The sequence below is a fragment of the Gobio gobio genome, assembly GCF_949357685.1.
Source record: "Gobio gobio genome assembly, chromosome: 2".
Lineage (NCBI taxonomy): Eukaryota > Metazoa > Chordata > Actinopteri > Cypriniformes > Gobionidae > Gobio > Gobio gobio.
In genome coordinates this window covers 5709064-5734980 of record NC_137098.1, presented here as the reverse complement: position 1 = coordinate 5734980, position 25917 = coordinate 5709064, and the positions used below count along the sequence as shown (strand labels likewise).

General features: G+C 39.9%; 1 protein-coding gene across 14 annotated transcripts in view; it reads right to left on the bottom strand.

The window, feature by feature from the left end:
- neo1a (neogenin 1a) overlaps positions 1 to 25917 on the bottom strand; it is a 254030-nt gene that overhangs the window by 55175 nt on the left and 172938 nt on the right. For 9 of the 14 annotated variants that reach the window (XM_079806553.1, XM_079806545.1, XM_079806558.1 and 6 more), the window contains exons 6-9: positions 20934 to 21088; positions 20677 to 20797; positions 3101 to 3329; positions 1679 to 1833 (exon numbers count right to left, since the gene is read on the bottom strand). In XM_079806553.1, coding sequence (XP_079662679.1) covers positions 1679 to 1833; positions 3101 to 3329; positions 20677 to 20797; positions 20934 to 21088 — 660 coding nt within the window. The remainder of the gene's footprint in view (positions 1 to 1678; positions 1834 to 3100; positions 3330 to 20676; positions 20798 to 20933; positions 21089 to 25917) is intronic. The other 5 variants (XM_079806547.1, XM_079806548.1, XM_079806552.1 and 2 more) reach the window with 1 other exon arrangement.

The window sequence follows — 25917 nt, the reverse complement described above, 5'->3', positions numbered from 1 at the left end:
CAGCTATAATTCCGCTATACTTCAGCTGTGCTTCAGCTATAATTCGGCTATGCTTCGGCTGTGCTTCAGCTATAATTCGGCTATGCTTCGGCTGTGCTTCAGCTATAATTCGGCTATGCTTCGGCTATGCTTCAGCTATAATTCGGCTATACCTTGGCTGTGCTTCAGCTGTGCTTCAGCAATAATTCGGCTATACTTCGGCTGTGCTTCAGCTATAATTCGGCTATGCTTCCGCTGTGCTTCAGCTATAATTCGGCTATACTTCGGGTGTACTTCAGCTATAATTCAGCTGTGCTTCAGCTATAATTCCGCTATACTTCGGCTGTGCTTCAGCTATAATTCGGCTATGCTTCCGCTGTGCTTCAGCTATAATTCGGCTATACTTCGGGTGTGCTTCAGCTATAATTCAGCTGTGCTTCAGCTATAATTCAGCTATGCTTTGGTTGTGCTTCAGCTATAATTCAGCTATGCTTCGGCTGTGCTTCAGCTATAATTCGGCTATGCTTCGGCTGTGCTTCAGCTATAATTCGGCTATCCTTCGGCTGTGCTTCAGCTATAATTCGGCTATGCTTTGGCTGTGCTTTAGCTATAATTCGGCTATGTTTCGGCTGTGCTTCAGCTATAATTCGGCTCTGCTTCGGCTATAATTCGGCTATACTTCGGCTCTGCCTCAATTATAATTCGACTATGCTTCGGCTACGCTTCAGTTATAATTTGGCTGTGCTTCGGCTGTGCTTCAGTTATAATTTGGCTATGCTTCGGCTGTGCTTTGTCTGTGCTTCAGCTATAATTCGGCAGTGCTTCAATTATAATTCGGCTATGCTTCGGCTGCGCTTCAGTTATAATTTGGCTGTGCTTCGGCTGTGCTTCAGTTATTATTTGGCTATGCTTCGGCTGTGCTTTGTCTGTGCTTAAGCTATAATTCAGCTGTGCTTCAATTATAATTTGGCTATGCTTCGGCTGTGCTTCAGCTATAATTCGGCTATACTTCAGCTGTGCTTCAGCTATAATTCGGCTATGCTTTGGCTGTGCTTCAGCTATAATTCGGCTATACTTCGGCTCTGCTTCGGCTGTGCTTCTATTATAATTCGACTATGCTTCGGCTATACTTTGGCTGTGCTTCGGCTATAATTCGGCTATGCTTTGACTGTGCTTCAATTATAATTCGGCTATGCTTCGGCTATACTTCGGCTCTGCTTCGGCTGTGCTTCAATTATAATTCGGCTATGCTTCGGCTATACTTCGGCTCTGCTTCGGCTGTGCTTCAATTATAATTTGGCTATGCTTCGGCTATACTTCGGCACTACTTCGGCTGTGCTTCAATTATAATTCGGCTATGCTTCAATTATAATTCGGCCATGCCTCCGGCTGTGCTTCAGCTATAATTCGGCTCTGCTTCGTCTGTGCTACGGCTGTACTTCTGATGCTTTGTTTGTGCTACGGATGTGCCTCAGTTATGCTTTGGCTGTGTTTTGGCTGTGCTGCGCAATGCTTCAGCTGTGCTTCAGTTATGCTTTGGCTGTGCTTTGGCTGTGCTTTGAACATCTTATAAGAGCAACAGTTTCTTTTACAACAGGTACATTTTGTGGTTGTTTTACAACCGGTAAATGATTGTAGTTTTGAATGACCCATGGTTAATTTTTCTCTATCAAACTTTCAGCTCCCACACCATTCTTACCTTCCGGCTGGGTGGCGACCCTCAGAGGCGCTGATCTCTCTCCTGGGCCGTTTCTGTTGTGCGCCACCACGCGGAAGGCATACGTGGTGTCTGGCATGAGGTTCTGAATGGTGACTTGCATCTCCCCAGGACGACTGGTGTTCACGATCCTCTCCCTGTACAGGATCAGAGAAGCGTCACATGAGACTGAAACAGGAGCTGACTGCTGATTTGTGGGTTCAAAGCATCTCTTATTTTTCTGCAGTCAAAAGCAACTCATACAGAACTGCATTATAAATATTAATAAGAACAACATGCGACTTAAAATAATAGCAACAAATGAACAGAATACAATAATCAATAGCATCCATAATTAAAGGCTTCTTGGAGGGTGAAGGACACGAAAACATGTCTGGGTCACATTTCACTTCTTAGTCAGAATTTTAATAAAATATTTATTACATTTTTAATGTTTTATATATATAATCAGAGAAGTGTCATATGAGACTATTATTATATATATATATATATATATATATATATATATATATATATATATATATATATATATATATATATATATATATATATATATATATATATATATATATATATATATATAAAATGTATTTATTTGCACAAAAAAACAAGACAATTTTTTGCATTTATGATACAAGTAAGCACAAAACTTCTCATAACCATAACCATTTTTGTAATTCTCCTTACTGTAACGCAGTACTTTTTGAAGTAATTTTAAATAGTAAAAATTATATAGTAATACTATGATTTATATATATATATAGATGATGGATGGATGAATGAATGAGATATGATAATGAAAAACAAGCTTTGTTTTAAGCACAAATAATTAAAAATAATACATAGTAATATAATGATTAATTTAAATAATTGTAAATTATGATTAATATATATATATATATTTCCTAATTTCCTTCTTTTTGGTACAATTTTAGTAAATTGCAGGTACGTTACGGCTCAAAAATTTAGGGTTGGTATTTAATAAAAAATACAATTAAAACAGTAATATTGTGAAATATTTGTAAAATCTAAAATAGCCTTTTTCTATGTGAATATATAGTAAAGTGTAATTTATTTCTGTGATGTAAAGCTGAATTTTCAGCATCATTACTCCAGTCTTCAGTGTCACATGATCCTTCAGAAATCATTCTGATATGAGGATTTGATACTCAAGAAACATTTGTGCTGCTAAATATATTTGTGAAAACTGCTAATTTGTTTTTTCAGGATTCTTTGATTAATAGAATAGAACAGCATTTATTTGAAATATATATATATATATGTTTTGCATAACAAACGTTTACTGCAACTTTTGATTAATTTAATGAATCCAAGCAGAATAAAAGTAGAAATTTGTTTCCATTTTAATGACCCCAACCTTTCAAAACAGTACAAATGGCCTACCTGTTAGTGCCCTCCAGGCTGTAGTACACTGAGTAGGTGACATCCTCTCCATGCGGTTCAGCGGGAAGACGCCAGGTGAGCTTGATGAAGCGGGTGGAGACCAGGGAGGCCACGACGTCACGGGGGGCGGAGGGCGTGGGGCCAGCGCCGCCTCTGGAGCCTGGCATTAGATGGTCAGTAGTGGCACGGGTCAGTGAGGTGGGAGGAGGGGGTGAGGGGAGGGATACATCTTTGAGTGCAGACAGTGGGGTGTGTGAGTGAAAGCAGGAATAAAGGGTGGAGGGGGAGCGGATAGTGAAGTCACACAGAAATACAGGGAGGGAGGGGTGGAGAGCAAAACACAGGAGAACACATAAAAAGAAAAACAAACAAACAAACAAAAAAACATAACACAATGGCTTCCATGACAGGAAATCAACAAAACAGTGAAATAATCATGAAAAAATGCAATCATAATGGAGGAATGTCAGGCATGTAGTTGGAGAAAAACAGCTGAGGTGGAAACATGATGGAAAGCTGAATCGAAAGCACTTTTAAAATAGTATATACAAAAATGTATATCGTTATTCGCTAAAAATGTCAACAACCTGGCATGGCGCTTTTTCTTGATGGGAAGAATGTCACATGGGTTTGGTTGAGTACATATACTTTTGTGTGAAGTTGGGAACAATCCAAGCTTTTGGGTCTGCAGAGCATTCACATGCCAAAAATCTCCCTATTTCATGTTCTCTAAGGGATTTTAGGAGACTTGATATATCCGAGGCCTTCATTTAGCCTCTTGAGCTATAAAAGTGAGTGTTTAAAAGCACCTTATATCAGTTCTGAGAGATGTATTGTGTTGAGATGTGCTCTTCATGTCTTATTAAATAGTAAAAATTATATAGTAATACTATGATTTATATATATATATATATATATATATATCATACATCTCGATGATGGATGGATGGATGGATGGATGAATGAGATATGATAATGAAAAACAAGCTTTGTTTTAAGGAAAAATAATTTTAAATAATACATAGTAATACAATTATTTATTTAAATAATCATAAATTGTGATGAATAAATATATATTATATATATATATATGTATATATATATATATATATATATATATATATATATATATATATATATATATATATATATATATATATATATATATATATATATATATATATATATATATATATATATATATATATATATATATATATATATATATATATATATTTTTTTTTATTATTATTATTATTATTTTTTTCTAATTTCCTTCTTTTTGGTACAATTTTACTAAATTGCAGGTACGTTATGGCTAAAAAATTTAGGGTTGGTATTTGATAAAAAATACAATTAAAACAGTAATATTGCAATCATAATGGAGGAATGTCAGGCATGTAGTTGGAGAAAAATGATGGAAAGCTGAATCGAAAGCACTTTTAAAATAGTATGTACAAAAATGTATATCGTTATTCGCTAAAAATGTGTCAACAACCTGGCATGGCGCTTTTTCTTGATGGGAAGAATGTCACATGGGTTTGGTTGAGTACATATACTGTGGTGTGAAGTTGCCATGCCAAAAATCTCCCTATTTCATGTTCTCTAAGGGGTTTTAGGAGACTTGATATATCCGAGGCCTTCATTAAGCCTCTTGAGCTATAAAAGTGAGTGTTTAAAAGCACCTTATATCAGTTCTGAGAGATGTATTGTGTTGAGATGTGCTCTTCATGTCTCTGAACAGACAGTGGGAGAAGAGACTGATAATGCACAGCTCTATAATATACACTAATAGCAGCCCTCATTAGCTTATAGCTTCCCCTAAATGACAAAATCCATTAGACGGAGAACAAATTAAACATTAGTTGTAGCAATTACAGTTTTCCACAAAGACGAGCCATCAATGTTCATCTGTCTAGCCGCAGGGAGAAAAAAAAAATGATATCACTCAGCATTTATCTGGGGTTCAGCTTTGTGTGCTGCGTGACATTCTCTCTGAAGCTTTTCTGGGGCAACCTACACATTTAGAAACTATAGAGATAAAACTTGCCACAGTTAGTGAAAAATCTATTGCCTTAACAGATTATCTATTATAAATTCTACAAGTTAATCCGGGTGCACACTGTGCGATTTATAATAGTCCTTTATGATTGCTGCTTGTCAGACTGTACGAACATGATCCACCGCTGTAATCATGTCACACTGTAAGATCTCAGTTGTCATTAAAGGGTTAGTTCACCCAAAAATGAAAATTCTGTCATTAATTACTTACCCTCATGTCGTTCGACACCCGTCAGACCTCTGTTCATCTTCAGACACAAATGAAGATATTTTATTTGAAATCTGATGGCTCTGAAAGGCCTCCATTGGCACAATGCACTTTACACTCTCAAGACCCTTAAAAGGTACTAAAGACGTCGTTACAAAGTCCATCTCACTACAGTGGTTCTACAATAACTTTATGGAGTGACAAGAATAGTTTTTGTGCGCAAAAAAACCCCTAAATAACGACTTATATAGTGATGACCGATTTCAAAACATGGCATCATGAAGCTTCGAAGCGTTCTGAATCACTGAGTCGAATCATGATTCGGATCGCGTGTCAAACTGCTGAAATCACGTAACTTTGGCGATTCAAACTGCTGAATCGACTCACTGATTCATAACGCTTCGAAGCTTCATGATGCCATGTTTTGAAATCGTCATCACTATATAAGTCGTTATTTAGGGTTTTTTGCGCACAAAAACTATTCTCGTCACTCCATAAAGTTATTGTAGAACCACTGTAGTGAGATGGACTTTGTAACGACGTCTTTAGTGCCTTTTAAGGGTCTTGAGAGTGTAAAGTACATTGTGCCAAAGGAGGCCTTTCAGAGCCATCAGATTTCAACTAAAATATCTTCATTTGTGTCTGAAGATGAACGGAGGTCTGACGGGTGTCGAACGACATGAGGGTCAGTAATTAATGACAGAATTTTCATTTTTGGATGAACTAACCCTTTAATGTCAGACTGGACGATAGTCAAGCCGCAATAAAAACTGAAAACTCGTCCGGAGTTTTATATCATCAATCAATGACACGTTCGGTGACGGGATTGAAATGGTGGCTACAAATAAATCTCTAGCGCTCATTTTGGTCATGGTTTGATTTGAAAAACTAAGATAATTTGACGGTCGTCCTATGAGAAGTCACACTGCAGGATTGTGCGCCAAATCTTCAGACACTGCCAGAATTTCGTCTGAGGTCAAATTTGATTGCAGCGGTCATTAATCGGCTGTCGAGAAGCTTGTTTGCTGTACACCCTGTCACACAGCAGCTTTTAGACATTGTTCTGTTTTTCGTTATAAGTCAGAAATGACAAAGAGGGAGCAGTGTTGCCAACTCTCGCCAGACAAATAAACCACCGTAGCTTCAAAAACAAGCCCAATATTATTATATTATTCATTATCATCAATATCATATCAATAAATGAGCCTGCAACATATTAAACTGAAGCCTCTCGGAGTTTGAAAAGCAAAAACAGATCTGATTTTACAAAAATCATCAAATTGCAATAAAGGGCACACAATATCCTCCGATCAGCTGTGAACAGAAGAGGTTTGGAGATGGAAAAAGAGAAAAAGTGACGTAAAGGCCAATTATAGTAACCCATAGTCGGAGTTAGTGCACACATATTAGGAGCAGCGAGTAGTGAACACACACACACACACACACACACACACACACACACACACACACACACACACACACACACACACACACACACACACACACACACACACACACACACACACACACACACACACACACACACACACACACACACACACACACACACACACACACACACACACACACACACACACACACACAGCGAAAGCGAGAAAAGATAAGCCCTGCATCTCAATGTGCAGATACTATCTTCCCTAAATAGTATTGAAAATCACTAATGTCACATACTATTTAGGATGGAGAGTATGCACATTGGGACACAGGCAAAGCAGCGCTGCAATATAGCCACATATTTATTTATATAAAATAAATTCGAACCATACCTACTGTTATTATTAGTATACTTGTTTTTTTTTTAAACAATAGCCAGTAATTTTAAATACATTATAGGCCTACAAATATTTTTTTAATTAAATTGACCGTTCGCAAAGACCCGCCCCCTTTAGTTACTGTTGCTATGTCCGACAAGCCATGGCGCTCTCACACCGCACACACACACAAATCTCACGTCGCGGAGCAAAGAGGACACTAACAACACACCGACAGACAGGACAGAACAAGTTACTTTTGATATGAAACAAAGTCTCAACTATTTTTAAAAGAATTCTAAACAATAAATAGCGTTTTGTGGCTCTTTAATGTGTCGTGATCGCTGTAGCGCCTCAGTTAAAGTTCATTGATAAGCACTAAATAAACATGAATGAACACAAAAAGAAATGTTGTTTCAACCACGGAAAGACGTCGGTACACACCGTTTTTCAAAGTTCAAGTCCACCGACGTTAATCTACTAACTCTCCTGACTGCTTTGTTTGACAAAACGGCAGATTCAGCGATGTGATTGGTCAGATCGCCTGTCAATCAAACTTGCGGCGAAGGGTGAATTAGGAGCCTCTCCTCCCTGTTTCCTCTCCATCTCTGTACATCTCTGCTGGTGGCATTGTTTGTAAAAATGTATATGTCTACATCTACTAACTATCATTACGTGCATTTATAACGTCACATGCCTGCACGTTGAACACGATTCTTCTTCAATGGGGGGAGATGGAGGCGGGATGTATGAGGACGGATTACTACAGCACTTGTATCGTTGCACTGAATGGCTATAAGCTGTGAGAAGACAGTGTCAGTCAATGTATTGGACAAAACAGCGACCATAAATGTAAAGAAACGAAGTTGCTTATTATATTTTCCTAACAAGCAACCATATTTTTTAAAATAAGAACAAAAAAACGCGACTCGCGATTTTTTAATGCGACTTGCCAAAAAAAGAAGCCCAAAGTCGCGTGTTATACGCGGACTTGGCAACTATGGGAGGGAGAGAATGGAGAGCGTTGGATTGTAATAGCCTGATTTTATGTTTCGGTGTGGGCGGTCAGAGGTTGTGAGAAGTGCCGGTATGCAAGAAAAAGGGAGGGTACGCTACAGATTAAGGGTGTTTTCACACCTGAAAGTCCGCACCAACGTCTGAACCAAAGTGTTTTGATACATTTTATACATTCGGTTAGTTTTTGTCTGGTTCGCAATTATGCGAGCGCACTAAAGAACTGTATATGACACACTTGTGTCCACTCGTCATCATCTGTGTGGGCGGCATCTTGACATTGATTGGTTTGTAAACGGATGTGGGTCTGACGTCAGCGTCTTTGACAAGAGTGAATGAACAGACGCGTATCGTTGCCACTATTGAACAGTGCGCATTGCTTGACTATTTATTTTTGTTTCTAATTGTTTCATTTAAAAGTGGACATTTCAAGCTTTCTATACACATATTTCCCATGTCTGTGAGGCTGAGTTTGGGTTTATTTAGACATGTTCAATAGCAATGCAAGTGATCGCGCCGGCGCCTTCATGTCACGATTATCGTCTGCTATAGCCTTTTTGCTTCTTTTTTATTAAATCCAGGCAATTGGCTGATGAAACATTGATTAAGATACAATTTATACAAAACAAAATTCACTTTAAAGAAAGGCTTTCTACAAAACAAAACTTGATGAAGTGCTCACAATCATTTCTGACCTTCTGTCTTCTGACATTTTGCGCATCTTTGCACTTTTCATAATCAATATAGCCGAGATGAAATTTAGAAATAACATTATAATATTTAAACAGGAACTTCCTGTAAATGCTCTGAAAGTCCGAACCATACAGAAAATGCTTTCACACTAGAAACAAAACGAACCTTTGTTCAGTTTGATCCGGACCGAGACTTCCTCTTTTCGTCGGACCAATTTTTGTCAGTTTGGTTTCACACCTGTAATTTTGATTCGGACCAAACTGAAAAGTACGAAAATCCGGACCAAACAAGGTAGGTGTGAAAGGGCCCTGAAATATAGGCGTGCCGGCCCACTTCAAGCACTAAACTATTTAAAAACACACCAAGCTGAAGTTTTACCATCCTCATGACATCCAAATTGCAACATAAATTTGTCATCGACTTCAGTCTGTCTGATGGTGAATGCAGTCATGTGATGTACGGTGGTTAGCGGCAGAAGATTAATACCGGTTCTATTCATAGCGGAGAGCAATAGCTGGTGCCACTGGAACAGATGGTGACTTCGCCTTATTAATGATACACACTGAAGCGAAGCAAAAAGGTCAGACGGTCTTTGGTGTAAAACGGAATTGTAAAATAATTATTCTTAACTTAAATCGATGTAATTATGCGTTTAATACTCCGCAAATGGTCTTTCTGGAGTACGCAAATTAGCTTCTCCTTTTAAACAGAAACGGTCGCTCAGAGCAATGATGACTGTATACTATGTAGGTCACCAAGAATCACACTAATATCCTAAGTAGGTAATTGTACAACATGAGGACATGGGAAAAACATAAATGTAGGCCTCATTCACCTCCATGTGCGCAGTGCACTCCTAATGACCACTTAGTGAGCTCCTTCTTTCATCTTACACAGATGGGTATAGACTGAAATGGCCACGGTACAGGAGATGCGACACAGAAAGACTTCATCCATTGGCATTAAATCCAACCTCTCCACTATTGATCCGAAGGAACATGCTGTTACCGTGAGGGGTGTGGAAAGGCTTTTTCATATTGTGTGGAGGCATAAAAAGTGGGTTATATCATTCATTCTTGCTAGGGTTGATGTTCTTCACCTGCACTCGTGTCATGAAATCGGACAGGTTTGACTGATGCTGACATGTGGAGCAGCTCTTGATCTATAGACACTGGCCAACAGCGCTATAGGAGTGTGTTTGAAGAGGAGAACTGGCCTGCCAAATCACACTTCTCTAGGTTTTACTCTCTTATATCTTATATCTCTTATATGTTAAAAAAGGTAATTGGTCATTTATCTCACAACTGTGAGTTTTTATCTTACAATTTAGACTTTATAACTAGCAATTGTGAGATGATATCTCACAATTCTGGGAAAATAGACAGAATTGCAGATATAAACTCGCAATTCTCAGAACATTTTTCCAAGTTTATTTCTCACAATTCTGACTTTATTACTCATTTCTGATTTTATAACTCACCTGAATTCATAACTCACAATTCTGACTTTATTCACAATTTTGAATTATTACTCAATTCAGACTTTATAACTCAAAATTGCAAGTTCATATCTCACAATTCTGACTTTAGAACTCACAATTTCAAGTTTATATCTCACAATTGCAAGTTTATATCTCAAAATTCTGACTTTATTACTTATTTCTGATTTTATAACTCACAATTCTGACTTTACATCTCACAATTTCAAGTTTAAATGTCACAATTTTGACATTATTACTCATTTATGAATTCATAACTCACAATTCTGACTTTATAACTCACAATTTCAAGTTTATATCTCAAGATTCTGACTTTATTTCTCATAAAACCAAGTTCATAACTCTCAATTATCTCAGAATTGTGAGAAAAAAGTCTGAATTTATATCTTGTAATTTCTTGCAATTCCACGTTTATATCTGACAGTTTTGACATATTACTCATTTCTAAATTCATAACTCACAATTCTGACTTTATTCACAATTCTGAATTATTACTCAATTCTGACTTTATAACTCACAATTGCAAGATTATATCTCAAAATTCTGACTCTATTACTAATTTCTGATTTTATAACTGACAATTCTGAATTCATAACTCACAATTCTGACTTTATTTCTCATAATACCAATTTCATAACTCTCAATCATCTCAGAATTGTGAGGGGAAAAAGTCTGAATTTATATCTTGTAATTCTGACTTTATGTCTTGCAATTCTCAGTTTGTAACTCACAATTCTGATATAACCTCCCAATGAAAAAAGGTAATTGCAACTTTTTGTCTCACAATTCTGACTTTTCTTTTTTTCTGAGTTTACATCTAAATTCTCTGATAATTGCCAGTTATAAAGTCAGAATTGTAAGTAATAAAGTCAGAATTGTGTTATAAATTCAAAATTACAATTTATAAAGCCCGAATTGTGTTATAAATTCAAAATAACAAGTTATAAAGTCAGAATTGTGAGATGCAAATTTGCAATTGTGAGACAAAAAGTCTCAATTACTTTTTTTATTTCTTATTCCGTAGCAGAAACGAGGCGATAACAGTATAGTTTCCAAAAATGTGCACTTTGAAACCAGTTTTCAGCCCCCAAAACGCAGTAGTCGTGTAAATAAATGGCAAAACACACAGAAAGTTACACAACCCATTAAAAAGATCAGATAATTTTTTCTTTTCTTTTCTTTTGTTGTTGTTTTTTGCTTCAAAAAAGATTAATTCGATATTTCATGATATGAGCCCTTAATCTATCTTCAGCCTTTTCCTGCCAATTCAATCCATTTTGTTGAAGCAAATATAGACAAAGCAAGGGAAAGACACAAAAAGAACCGTTTTCTTTTTTAATAAGCAGAGTCACTATGATATTCAAGAAGCCAAGTACACGATAGTCTTTGTCATTTTTGATTGGAGATAGGGCTGGCCCGCAGCGGTCTTGCATTGGATCTGAAGCATGCGCCACTGCAGCGGTGACAGCAGTCTATCTCTTCAAAGTAAACATCATGAATATGAGAGGATGACGGATTAAAGGCCATCAACACCCCTGTTGAGATTAAACAGGTCTCTCACATGATGCAGCGCAGCGCTTCGTCTCCTGAGACGTCTTCTTCCATAGTCTGAGAGATAAAAGCCGGAGCAGCAGGGCAGATCTAGGGGGAGAAACGGGCACCTCGGCGGGACGTGCCGCCCAGCACGAAAGCGCAGGATTACGGGTCGCAGCGTGAGGCTGGCAGGGGACTTCCTCTGTGTTCGCTGCGAAGGCCCATCTGGCACGTCATTACTGTATGTCTACACCCAGCAATAGCAGCCCTCGGGGTCAGCAAGCAGCCGCCCCATTCCCTCCTGCACCTGCTAAACCTCCGCCTGCTCCATCAAAGAGCTCCAAGTCCATCAGCTAAATCATTTATTTTCTGACATGCACTTCAGTCCCATTTGTCATGCTCAGTCCCAATACCAAAAATATCACTGTGCTCCTTTGAGAAAAGTATTAGTAGACACGAAAAAGGTACCAGCACTAGCACTTTGTTTCAATGGTGAGCAAAAATGAGACTATTAAAGGGATAGTTCACCCCAAAATGAACATTCCCCCATGATTTACTCACCCTCAAGCCATCCTAGATGTATATGACATTCTTCTTTCAGACTAATACAATCAGAGTTATACACTCACCTAAAGGATTATTAGGAACACCATACTAAGACTGTGTTTGACCCCCTTTCTCCTTAATTCTACGTGGGATTGATTCAACAAGGCGCTGAAAGCATTCTTTAGAAATGTTGGCCCATATTGATAGGAGAGCATCTTGCAGTTGATGGAGATTTGTGGGATGCACATCCAGGGCACGAAGCTCCCGTTCCACCACATCCCAAAGATGCTCTATTGGGTTGAGATCTGGTGACTGTGGGGGCCATTTTAGTACAGTGAACTCATTGTCATGTTCAAGAAACCAATTTGAAATGATTCAAGCTTTGTGACGGTGCATTATCCTGCTGGAAGTAGCCATCAGAGGATGGGGACATGGTGGTCATAAAGTGATGGACATGGTCAGAAACAATGCTCAGGTAGGCCGTGGCATTTAAACGATGCCTAATTGGCACTAAGGGCCTAAAGTGTGCCAAGAAAACATCCCCACACCATTACACCACCACCACCAGCCTGCACAATGGTAACAAGGCATGACGGATCCATGTTCTCATTCTGTTTACGCCAAATTCTGACTCTACCATCTGAATGTGTCAACAGAAATCGAGACTCATCAGACCAGGCAACCTTTTTCCAGTCTTCAACTATCCAATTTTGGTGAGCTTGTGCAAATTGTAGCCTCTTTTTCCTATTTGTAGTGGAGATGAGTGGTACCCGGTGGGGTCTTCTGCTGTTGTAGCCCATCCGCCTCAAGGTTGTGCGTGTTGTGGCTTCACAAATGCTTTGCTGCAGACCTCGGTTGTAACGAGTGGTTATTTCAGTCAAAGTTGCTCTTCTATTTGCTTGAATGAGTCGGCCCATTCTCCTCTGACCTCTAGTATCAACAAGGCATTTTCGCCCACAGGACTGCCACATACAGGATGTTTTTCCCTTTTCACACCATTCTTTGTAAACCCTAGAAATGGTTGTGCGTGAAAATCCCAGTAACTGAGCAGATTGTGAAATACTCAGACCGGCCCGTCTGGCACCAAACAACGATGCCACGCTCAAAATTGCTTAAATCACCTTTCTTTCCCATTCTGACATTCAGTTTGGAGTTCAGGAGATTGTCTTGACCAGGACCACACCCCTAAATGCATTGAAGCAACTGCCATGTGATTGGTTGATTAGATAATTGCATTAATGAGAAATTGAACAGGTGTTCCTAATAATCCTTTAGGTGAGTGTATAAAAAATAAAAAAAATGTCCTGGCTAATCCAAGCTTTATAATGGCAGTGAATGGGATCCCAAAATTTGAAGCCCAGAAAAGAGCATCCATCCATTATAAAACTGCTCCACATGACTCCGGGGGGTTAATAAAGGTAGTAGTACAAACAGAGATACTACACTATTGAGAACCTGAGTAAGACCCTTAACTAGATGTAACTAGTAACTAACTTAATTACTTTAAGAGGGATTACTCTGATCTTTTCTGTAATTGAATTACAGTTACTTCTGGTGTAATCGAACTAAATACTGAATAAGGTAGGAGTGAAAGGGCCCTAAGTCACTCTTTCTTTAGATTATCATAGTTTATAAATCACAGTTAAACCTGTAATAATACCAAATCACTGAAAGTTTGTGTCTGGCACAAGTATAAAGTCAACATGAAGCCACTATACAAATCACTGTGATCCAATTGAATAATTTGATTAAAAATCAACCGCTGGGAGATGGAAATGTCTGAAGTTGAAGAAAAGTTGATTCAGTAATCTAGTAATGCATTTCCAACACGGTCATCTGGTGCATCATAAAACTAGTTTCTTTCTTATTTTGGTGAAATTACATTTCTTCATTCTCAAACAGAATAATTCCTTTGAGTTTAGTTACAGCTACAGGCTTCGCAATGTCAACTAAATCACATCAATATTCCTAGCATTGAGTGATGAATCTTGTAAACAAAGCAGAGATGTTGGAAAGCTGCTCGAGGGCTCTTTCTGTGGCCATAAATAAGCCAAGCATATTTGCTCTGCTGTTAGCGGTGTCTGGCACACAGGCCTAGTTAAAGTGTCATATGAACACAGTGAGAGGCCTCAGCGGAGACATACTATTTATGTTTTATGGCTCCACAGGCTCCTCGGCTGAGATATAAACACAAATATAGCCCAAATCAGCATTGTACCCTCTCAGATGCATCACCTTGTCTGTGCTCAGACACACATCGAATCTTCGTCTATCACTTTTCTACACGCGAACCTCTAACTGTGGAGCCCGCTTGTAAAGTCCAGCAAGCATCAACCCCCATGTGTGACATCTACAGTGCGTCCAAGCTCTCGTCCGGCTTTTCTTCACTCCACCACCTTTCCCACTGCTACACACACACACACACACAACCTGCAGCTCTGTTTAGAAACAGATGCTGGGAAATGGGTTGTGTGCAGGGGTGTTTGTGCCATACAAGGTTTTTGGAAGGGAAAGAAAAAAGGGAATGAAAAATGTTGCATTTTTCCAGTTGCCATGAATCCTTAATAACAATAATAAGTCACTGCCAGGAAAAGCAAGCATTTACATGCAAATATGGAATTCAAATTAATCTAGGGAAAGTAAACAAGCTCAAACCGCGAGACGGCATCAAACTGTCAGGTCACACGTCCTGATCTCACACCGGCTATATGACTAACACATCTTTTAATGCTTGTGGTGTTGACCCACATTTACACTCATAGTGCTGCACAAATTGTGCTAGGGTGTTGTTGTGGGTGGTTGCCAGGGTGTTGCTAAGTGGTTGCTGGTTCCCACACTAGGAGGAGGGTGCATGGGGGGGGGGGGGGGGGGGTATAAAAAAGAGGGCGGGGCAAGGCTACGGGATAGTGGATAGATTTTTTTAATGCAAATGAAAAAATGAAATTTTTAATAATCTTGGATAATGAAAAACCATTATCCAAGGCCTATTGGTTAGAGAGTCGGACTTATAACCCGAAGATCGCAGGTTCAAGTCTCAGTACCGGCAGAAAATCGCTCCCTGAAAAATGTCTACCCACTGCTCTGGGTGTGTGTTCACGGTGTGTGTGTGTGTTCAGTACTCACTGCTGAGTGTGTGCACTTGGATGGGTGAAATGCAGAGCAAAAAGGCATTCTGTTGCGAAGGCATTCTTCATAGCCTTTAGTGCATTGTTGCTAGGGTGTTATGGGTGGTCACCAGGGTGTTGCTATGCAGTTGCTAGGGTGTTCAGAGTAGTTTTTAGCACATTGTCCTGTTGTTGCAAGGGTTTTAAGGGTGGTTCCCATGCCAGGATGTTGCTAAGGCATTCTTAATAGCCTTTAGTGCATTGTTGCTAGGGTGTTATGGGTGGTCACCAGGGTATTGCTATGCAGTTGCTAGGTAGTTCCGAGTAGTCTTTAGCATATTGTCCTGTTGTTGCAAGGGTTTTAAGGGTGGTTCCAATGCCAGGATGTTGCTAAGGCATTCTTAATAGCCTTTAGTGCATTGTTGCTAGGGTGTTATGGGTAGTCACCAGGGTGTTGCTATGCAGTTTCTATGGTATTTAGCACATTTTTCTGTTGTTGCAAGGGTTTTATGGGTGGTTGCCATGCCAGGGTGTTGCAATGTGGTTGCTAATGCGTTATTGATAGTCTTTAGTGCAGTATTGCTAAGGTGTTATGGGTGGTCATCAGGGTGTTGCTAGGCAATTGCTAGGGTGTTCTACATAGTCTTTAGCGCATTGTTCTTTTGTTGAAAGGGTTTTATGGGTGGTTGCCACACCAGGGTGATGCAATGTGGTTTCTGAATAGTCTTTAGTTCCTGGTTAAGAGGTTGCTAGTGTGTTATAGGTGGTCAGCAGGGTGTTGCTATGCAGTTGCTAGGGTGTTCAGAGTAGTCTTTAGCACATTGTCCTGTTGTTGTAAGAGTTTTATGGGTGGATCTCATGCCAGGGTGTTGCAATGTGGTTGCTAAGGCGTTCTTAATAGTCTTTAGTGCATTGTTACTAAGGTGTTATGGGTGGTCACCAGGGTGTTGCTATGCAGTTGCTAGGGTTTTTCGAGTAGTTTTTAGTGCATTGTTCTGTTGTTGCAAGGGTTTTATGGGTGATTGCCATGCCAGGGTGTTGCACTGTGGTTTCTGAATAGTCTTAGTTCCTAGTTAAGAGGTTGCTAGTGTGTTATGGGTGGTCACCAGGGTGTTGCTATGCAGTTGCAGGGGTGTACACAGTAGTCTTTAACGCATTGTTCTGTTGTTGCAAGGGTTTTATGGGTGGTTGCCATTCCAGTGTATTGCAATTAGGTTTCAGAATAGTCTTTACTCCTAGTTAAGAGGTTGCTAGTGTGTTATGGGTGGTCACCAGGGTGTTGCTATGCCGTTGCTAGGGTGTACAGAGTAGTCTTTAGCACGTTGTTCTGTTGTTGCAAGGGTTTTATGGGTGGTTGCCATACCAGGGTGTTGCAATGGGATTTCTGAATCGTCTTTAGTTCCTAGTAAAGAGGTTGCTAGTGTGTTATAGTTAGTCACCAGGGTGTTACTATGCAGTTGCTAGGGTGTACAAAGTAGTCTTTAGCACATTGTTCTGTTGTTGCAAGGGTTTTATGGGTGGTTGCCATACCAGAGTGTTGCAATGCGGTTTCTGAATAGTCTTCAGTTCTTAGTTAAGAGTTTGCTAGTGTGTTATAGTTAGTCACCAGGTTGCTGCTATGCCGTTGCTAGGGTGTACGGAGTAGTCTTTATCACATTGTTCTGTTGTTGCAAAGGTTTTATGGGTGGTTGCCATACCAGGGTGTTGCAATGAGGTTTCGGAATAGTCTTTACTCCTAGTTAAGAGGTTGCTAGTGTGTTATGGGTAGTCACCAGGGTGTTGCTATGCCATTGCTAGGGTGTACGGAGTAGTCTTTAGCACATTGTTCTGTTGTTGCAAGGGTTTTATGGGTGGTTGCCATACCAGAGTGTTGCAATGCGGTTTCTGAATAGTCTTCAGTTCTTAGTTAAGAGTTTGCTAGTGTGTTATAGTTAGTCACCAGGTTGCTGCTATGCCGTTGCTAGGGTGTACGGAGTAGTATTTAGCGCATTGTTCTGTTGTTGCAAGGGTTTTATGGGTGGTTGCCATACCAGGGTGTTGCAATGTGGTTTCTGAATAGTCTTCAGTTCCTAGTTAAGAGGTTGCTAGTGTGTTATGGGTAGTCAACAGGGTGATGCTATGCAGTTGCTAAGGCGCACATTGTTGTGCAGTTACAAGGGTGAATAGTTGCCACTGTCTTGCTGTGCAGTTGCTACAATGTTCAGAGTAGTTTTTAGAGCATTTGCTGAGGTGTAATGGGTGATTGCTAGGACGTTTGAAGGTCTCTTTCAGTTGTCATTCATAAATTCCTTGTTTTCATCCACAGACCAATTCTGTGCTTTTTAATCTAAAGATCATGAGCAAATCTACATAAAATCTCTGCAATTACAGTTTCACAGCATGCCAAATCGAGAGCTAAGGGGGAAAACAATGCTGCATTCCACTAATGAGTATGGGAGCATATATTCCCTTACAAAAAAATTATAATGAGCAAGTTTCACAGACTGTGCAACAAACTCCCTGTCTGTAACTTAATAAACTCAGCAATCAGCTCTAACAATAAGTGAAGATAAGCAACCGTGTTTGCCTATTCACCATGTGCTAGTCCAGATGGCAGCGAGAAGTGAGGCTTCAAAAAAGCCTCCAATCAGACCCGTCTAGCAGCTTTAACTAGAACACGTCTGCCAAAATAAAGTGTTTACAGGCCATTTTCGTACAAGAGGAGCAAAGACTACATCAATGGCCCATAGAGAATTGAGAGAGACACTGGCTTCATCTCAGAAAGATACTAATTTCACAGAAAAGTAGTGAAAATCTGACAACAAATCTGTGCATTCAGTGCTGCTCTGGTAGATGGTTGGATTAAAATTGCTATTACTATTTCTATTGCTCATAAGGACAGGGAGTTGTCCAAAGCCCTATATTATATTATGATATCTCAAAAATCATGCTATACGGTTTTGCCTGGCAGACCTAGGGACCAGAATATCAGAGACTTCGGTGGTTGGCTCTTCTGACCGGGTAAGTAATATCCCAGCAACCATCCAGAACACCATTGCAACCTCACATTTTACATTTAACTCCAGTTCTGGCACACACATGGCCATGAGCGCTCACACATACACTGAGCAGGTGGCACTGCCAGACAGGAAGCTGCAGCAGATGGCATCATGCACCTGACTTACACCAACACTAGATTCAACCACTACACTTTCAATTTGTATTAAAGAAAGATCATATCAATGGACAAATCATCCGGTTTCTCTGAGATGTTTAGGTGTTTTTTTTAATCGAACACTAAAAAAGTTAAAAAAACTAAGGGAGCTCCAATTTATCGTTATCAGCCGATAATAGCTTTATATAGTTTGATCTCTATAAAGGCAGACGCAAAACTTGTGAGACAATTTTTCAATGCGCAGCTAAAATTTAATCACTACATTCACCGGTCTGGCAGTTCTACCAGGTGTCTGAAAAGGACAATAAATCTGCAATGTCTTTGCTGAGAGCGCAGGCAGAAACCCTACAGCAAGAGACTAGAGCTGTGCGATTTTAGTGCATTTCTTTCCTTCACAGCGGTGCGCTTTCTTTCCTCCCTAAAAGCCCAGACTTAACGTCCAAATCAGCTAGATCAGTATCATAAAATACAGTCTACTGTTGCGGCGTGCTCGATAATAAAAAGAGTTATTAAAATTGCATTATGCATTAAGATACTGTTCCCCAAGCGGCTTTCTGTGTGTGTGCCCCGAGACGGAGTGTAACACGGACGAGCAAAGTGAATCTTGAGCTTCGGGTTCACGCATAAACGGATAAAAACACAGAAATTTGTCAAAATGCCCCACTTGGTGAGTATTCACTTAAACGCCATGGGTTGTGTCTTAAGTGAAAATATACAGCTGGGAAATAAGTCACATGTGTAACAGAATATTGGATTTGTGCATTCGGTCTTAAAGTGACAGCAGAGTAATATTCCATCTGTTTCATTAAAGGGATAATTCACCCAAAAATGAAAATTCTGTCATCATTTACTCACCTTCAAGTTGTTCCAAACCTGTACAAATTTCTTTGTTCTGCTGAACACAAAAGAAGATATTTTGAAGAATGTTTGTAACAAAGCAGATAGAGCAACCATTGACTACCATAGTATTTTTTTCCCTACTATGGTAGCCAACGGTTGCTCTATCTGCTTTGTTACAAACATTTTTCAAAATATCTTCTTTTGTGTTCAGCAGAACAAAGAAACTCATACAGGTTTGGAACAACTTGAGGGTGAGTAAATGATGACAGAATTTTAATTTTTGGATGAACTATCCCTTTAAAATGCCCAGCTTTACAGCAGAAGAACACATGTTTACAGTCTGGTACAAATTATGGTTTTGGTCTATACGGCTAATTTTGCCCTTCATGACAACTTTGAGTGGGGTGAATTTTTTTATAACTCATTCGTTTACATTATATAAAGCCTTAAAGTTCTGCATAATTAAGGGCGTGGCCACTTTGAGTGACAAGTGGATTGCCATTTGTCTGCTGTCTGTTAGTCATCGTGTCACCTCAGCTCCGCCCACGTCCCGCCTCTTTGCCCATTTTCTATTATCCGGGAGTGACGCGCTGCCAAGAAGGCAACGGCCCACTTTACGCTTCAAAACTGCTCTTCAGATCCCTATGGGTGACTTCACGGACACTACGTCCATATTTTTTTACAGTCTATGTAAATAACCCCAGTGGGTCTATTTGAAGCCTTCTATTTATTATGTAGTATTATATTGATGATTGTTATTGGCCAGTACTGCGTCCAGTGATCTGTAATCGGCCCCAAGAACCCTGATCGGAGCACCCTTAGGACTATAATGAGATGGTAGGAACACTTTTGTAATGAGATGTACAATCAAACATTTTCAAAACAAGGTGATAACCAGGTGATACCAACTTAAGATGGTCAAACTGATTTTCAGGAACATACTAGCCGGTTTGGTCTGGGTTTTACAGCTCTGACCAGCTTTATTAAGAAGGTCTACCATGTCAATCTCAACTATCTAGACTAGCTACTGATCATAAATGACCAGCTTGGAGCAGCCAGAAACAATTTAAACCACCTTAAGCTGGTTTCAGCTGATTATCCAGCAGGGTTTACAAAGGGAAAACGTTTCAAAAATATCCATTCTTAGACGTACCTTGATCCAATATGATGAGCTGAGCACTCGACTGCACATTACCAGCGTCATTCTCAGCTAAACACTGATAGAAACCTTCATCTGACTTGACCAGTCCCAGCACCTGCAAGTTCTGCTCCTTCTATAAAGAGGCAAACAAGAGTATTGCCGTCAACTAGATGATATGTTATATGTTATAGTGCATTCTGCATCACAAATTATCAGGACAATAGGTCAACAGCATTTCCTCACTCAAGTAGAGCAAGCTGGCAACTTACCATGATCTTGAAATAGTCGCTGGGAATGACGGCATCTCCGTTCTTCACCCATTTGATGGTGGGAGCAGGGTAGCCGGTGACCTCACACTCGAAGATGATGTCCGTGGCTTCATGAGCATATACGTGAGAAGGTTTCTTCAGGAACTGTGGGGAAGCTGAGAAGAGAAGCAAAAAAAACACTTATTACTTGGGAGAAATTACACTCCAAATGTCTTTTAGTGCCATTAATCACTTCGGAAAACTACATGATTTGATTAGGGAAAGAATGTGCAGCTTTTGACTCCTAACCCTAAACACCAGGATGCGGCTAAAATATGATGCACCTCCTAATAGCCAGACGAGAATGCAAAAGCTCCAAAGGCTTGCCATTAGTAAATGAGGTTATTTGATCTTGGAGAAGATAAACATGACACAGATCATCTCAGTAACACGGTAATGTGCAGCAGAATGAATCAGGCCCGTCTGCTGGGATGTAATTGGATTGTTTCTCTGTGTTGAGCCCGATTCGCTACCACACAACCACAACCCTCAGATGCTGTATATTTAATAAGCATTTCACATTACACACAACATGCATTACATCACATCCCGTTACACAAAACATTACACATCATATGCATGATTCATACTCTTAAATTGCACAAAATGCAATAAGTGATTTTTCCGATAAATAAAGTGATGAAATACATCTGTCGCTCAGACTAGTTAAAAAAAAAATCGTATATTAATATACACAGAACACTGATCATCTCTTCATCATGGCTCATGTTAGTGGGTGGGATATATTAGGCAGCAAGTGAACATTTTGCCCTCAGTGTTGATGTGTTAGAAGCAGGAAAAATGGGCAAGCGTAAGGATTTGAGAGAGTTTGACAAGGGCCAGATTGTGATGGCTAGATGACTGGGTCAGAGCATCTCCAAAACTGCAGCTCTTGTGGGCTGTTCCCGGTCTGCAGTGGTCAGTCTCTATCAAAAGTGCTCCAAGGAAGGAACAGTGGAGAACCGGCCACAGGGTCATGGGTGGCCGAGGCTCATTGATGCACGTGGGGAGTGAAGGCTGGCCCGTGTGGTCCGATCAAACAGACGAGCTACTGGAGCTCAAACTGCTCAAGAAGTTAATGCTGGTTCTGATAGAAAGGTGTCAGAATACACAGAGCATCTCAGTTTGTTGTGTATGTGGCGGCACAGCCGGTGACCAGTGCCCATGCTGACCCCTGTCCACCACCGAAAGCACCAACAGTGGCACTTGAGCGTCAGAACTGGACCACGGAGCAATGGAAAAAGGTGGCCTGGTTTGAGGAATCACGTATATGGCTTACCTGGGGAACACATGGTACCAGGTGCACTATGGGAAGAAGGCGTGGCGGCGGAGGCAGTGATGCTTTGGGCAATGTTCTGCTGGGAAACCTTGGGTCCTTCCATCCATGTGGATGTTACTTTGACATGCACCACCTACCTAAGCATTGTTGAGACCATGTACACCCCAAACGGTATTCCCTGGTGGCTGTGGCTCTTTCAGCAGATAATGCGCCGCCACAAAGCACAAATGCTTCAGGAATGGTTTGAGGAGCAAAACAACGAGTTTGAGGTGTTGACTTGGCCTCCAAATTCCCCAGATCTCAATCCAATTGAGCATCTGTGGGATGTGCTGAACAAACAAGTCCGATCCATATATATACACTCACCTAAAGGATTATTAGGAACACCATACTAATACTGTGTTTGACCCCCTTTCGCCTTCAGAACTGCCTTAATTCTACATGGCATTGATTCAACAAGGTGCTGAAAGCATTCTTTAGAAATGTTGGCCCATATTGATAGGATAGCATCTTGCAGTTGATGGAGATTTGTGGGATGCACATCAAGGGCACGAAGCTCCCGTTCCACCATATCCCAAAGATGCTCTATTGGGTTGAGATCTGGTCACTGTGGGGGCCATTTTAGTCCAGTGAACTCATTGTCATTTTCAAGAAACCAATTTGAAATTATTGGAGCTTTGTGACATGGTGCATTATCCTGCTGGAAGTAGCCATCAGAGGATGGGGACATGGTGGTCATAAAGGGATGGACATGGTCAGAAACAATGCTCAGGTAGGCCGTGGCATTTAAACGATGCCTAATTGGCACTAAGGGGCCAAAAGTGGGCCAAGAAAACATCCCCCACACCATTACACCACCACCACCAGCCTGCACAGTGGTAACAAGGCATGATGGATCCATGTTCTCATTCTGTTTACGCCAAATTCTGACTCTACCATCTGAATGTCTCAACAGAAATCGAGACTCATCAGACCAGGCAACATTTTTCCAGTCTTCAACTGTCCAATTTTGGTGAGCTCGTGCAAATTGTAGCCTCTTTTTCCTATTTGTAGTGGAGATGAGTGATACCCGGTGGGGTCTTCTGCTGTTGTAGCCCATCCGCCTCAAGGTTGTGCGTGTTGTGGCTTCACAAATACTTTGCTGCATACCCTTGTAACGAGTGGTTATTTCAGTCAAAGTTGCTCTTCTATCAGCTTGAATCAGTCGGCCCATTCTCCTCTGAGCTCTAGCATCAACAAGGCAGTTTCTCCCACAGGACTGCCGAATACTGGATGTTTTTCCCTTTTCACACCATTCTTCGTAAACCCTAGAAATGGTTGTGCGTGAAAATCCCAGTAACTGAGCAGATTGTGAAATACTCTGGTTGATTAGATAATTGCATTAATGAGAAATTGAACAGGTGTTCCTAATAATCCTTTAGGTGAGTGTATATATTGCCCATATGTCCCCATCCTCTTGTTGTATGTTTAGAATAATACAACAGTGAAAAAAGAAAGTGTAAATTGAGCCAAAATGCAGATTATTGGCTGTTCTAGAATATCTGGATCTAGCATATGTAACATAAGTTGCAGCATCAGAGCCAAACTGACAGAGGTAAGGTGATGAATGGCTGTTAGTATGTGCTGAGGCCTGCACACACAACCTGCTGAAAAACACTTGTCACACACTGCTGGGTTCCTGCTCAAGCCAGCTCCACACGGGACAGATGGTTCATGTTTCAATCACTCAGTCTATCTATCTCAAGCCCAGGAGCACATACACAGGGCTAGTGACTGTAAAAATGTTGCATCAGCTGCACAACCACACAACCACCCTATTAAAGTCAACACGAAACAGAACTCACAACCTATTTTACTTCCTTAAGCTGATGTCTTCCTACAGCAAGACATGATTTTATTATCAGGAACATGCTGGATTGGGAAAACTCAAAACCGAGTCGGATCTGAACGCTTGTTTGCAGTTGAATGTGCACGACTGCTCATGTTGCATTAACGTTCACCAGAATTAATTTCTGCATTAGCAATTGTCAAGATTTTAGAAAGGTACCACCTATTAAAGTGGCCTAAAACCACACTTTTTGGGTATCGGTTAACATTATTTCCCACTTTCACACATCCTAGGTGACGTCAGTCAAAGTTGATTAAAGAATATATTCTTTTAGAATAATAGTGCTTCATACACAATAAGAAAAGGAGCGTCTATTATGAAAGTAAACAAGTTTAATTGTGATTTGATTAAGAAATAATCGTGAGGAAACGGTGCTGAGACGACAGAAGAAAAGCCAAAGATAAAGCCAGAGCATTTGTTTCACGGTCACAGACCGGTAACGTTCCCTATACATTCAACATGGAGATTATAGTGAGGATAAAACCATCTCGAATGACCACACAGCTCTTATCACCGCCTCGCTTGCATTCATGAGAATGTCTCAGGTTTCCTGCTATATTCCAGACAATGTCAAAGCTCAACACACACTCCTGTTTCTATTCATCTGCCCTGCATTTCTGAGTAGGCTGAGAAACAACAGCACCCTACATGCTACTCGCTTATGGTTGGTGTAGCAAAGAAAAGACAGTCTATCAAAGTTTAATACGATTCTGGGCATTTCATCGACAGTAATAACAAGAACACAGAGGTTCCCAGATCAGTCTGACCCGCTCACGCCTCCGCATGCTCACTATGGTTGACATTTAAAATCTGAGCAAACAAGACATGAACGTTTTATTTCCCATTTGAAACAGGAACACAATAATGTTCTGGATTCAATGCAACCTGCTCTATGAATATTATTATGTTGATTACCACAGAAAATAATTCTGGCATGCTAAAAAAAACAGTTACAATAACTTGCAAAAGGACCAGCATTCCAGAGGGTTTACAAGCCGAAATGTGAATCTCATATTTTTGTGTTAAAGCACTTAAAATGAATTATTCAGCAAAAGCTACTGTTCAGGGCAACAGTGTGTTTCCAGTATTCCTGTGAGTGAACATGATGCCTTTCTGGTCACTTTGCACGTATTATGAACAACTTAGCAAAAGTTTACTGGCTTGACATGACTGGATATAGTCATAAATATTACTATACTTTTGTATTTTTGCTTTTATGTCCAGTCCTTATGTACTTCTCCCTGTGAAAAACATACACTTTATCATCAAAATACTTATTATATAAATAAGATACTTTAAAAGTGTGTTTTCTGATAATTAATTGCTTTGAAATTAAATGAAAATGTATTAAATTAGTTGAATTTAAGAGTGTTTAAGATTAGGACTTAAGTACATTTAAATGATGTTATCTTTAAAATATGGTTAAAGTGTTTTGTTGAATGTACTGACAAACATTTATGCTAAACTAAAATTGTTACACTGTGATAATACATTTAAGTACTAAGTAATATTAAGTAACAACATGTACTTACCATAGAGTTAGGGTTTGGTTGAGGGTTAGTTGCATGTAATTATGCTTAATTTATAGTTAATACTATAGTAAGTAAGGGATAATGTACATCCAGCCGGTTGTTATCGCAGAATAAGCCCCAATAGAGTGATCTCTGAAGGGGTTTATTCCGCAATAACAACCGGCTGGATGTACATTATCCCGCTTATTAAACGTCTACTTGTCTCAAGTGAAGTAGAAACAAAATATTGTAAACGCAAAAGTTTCC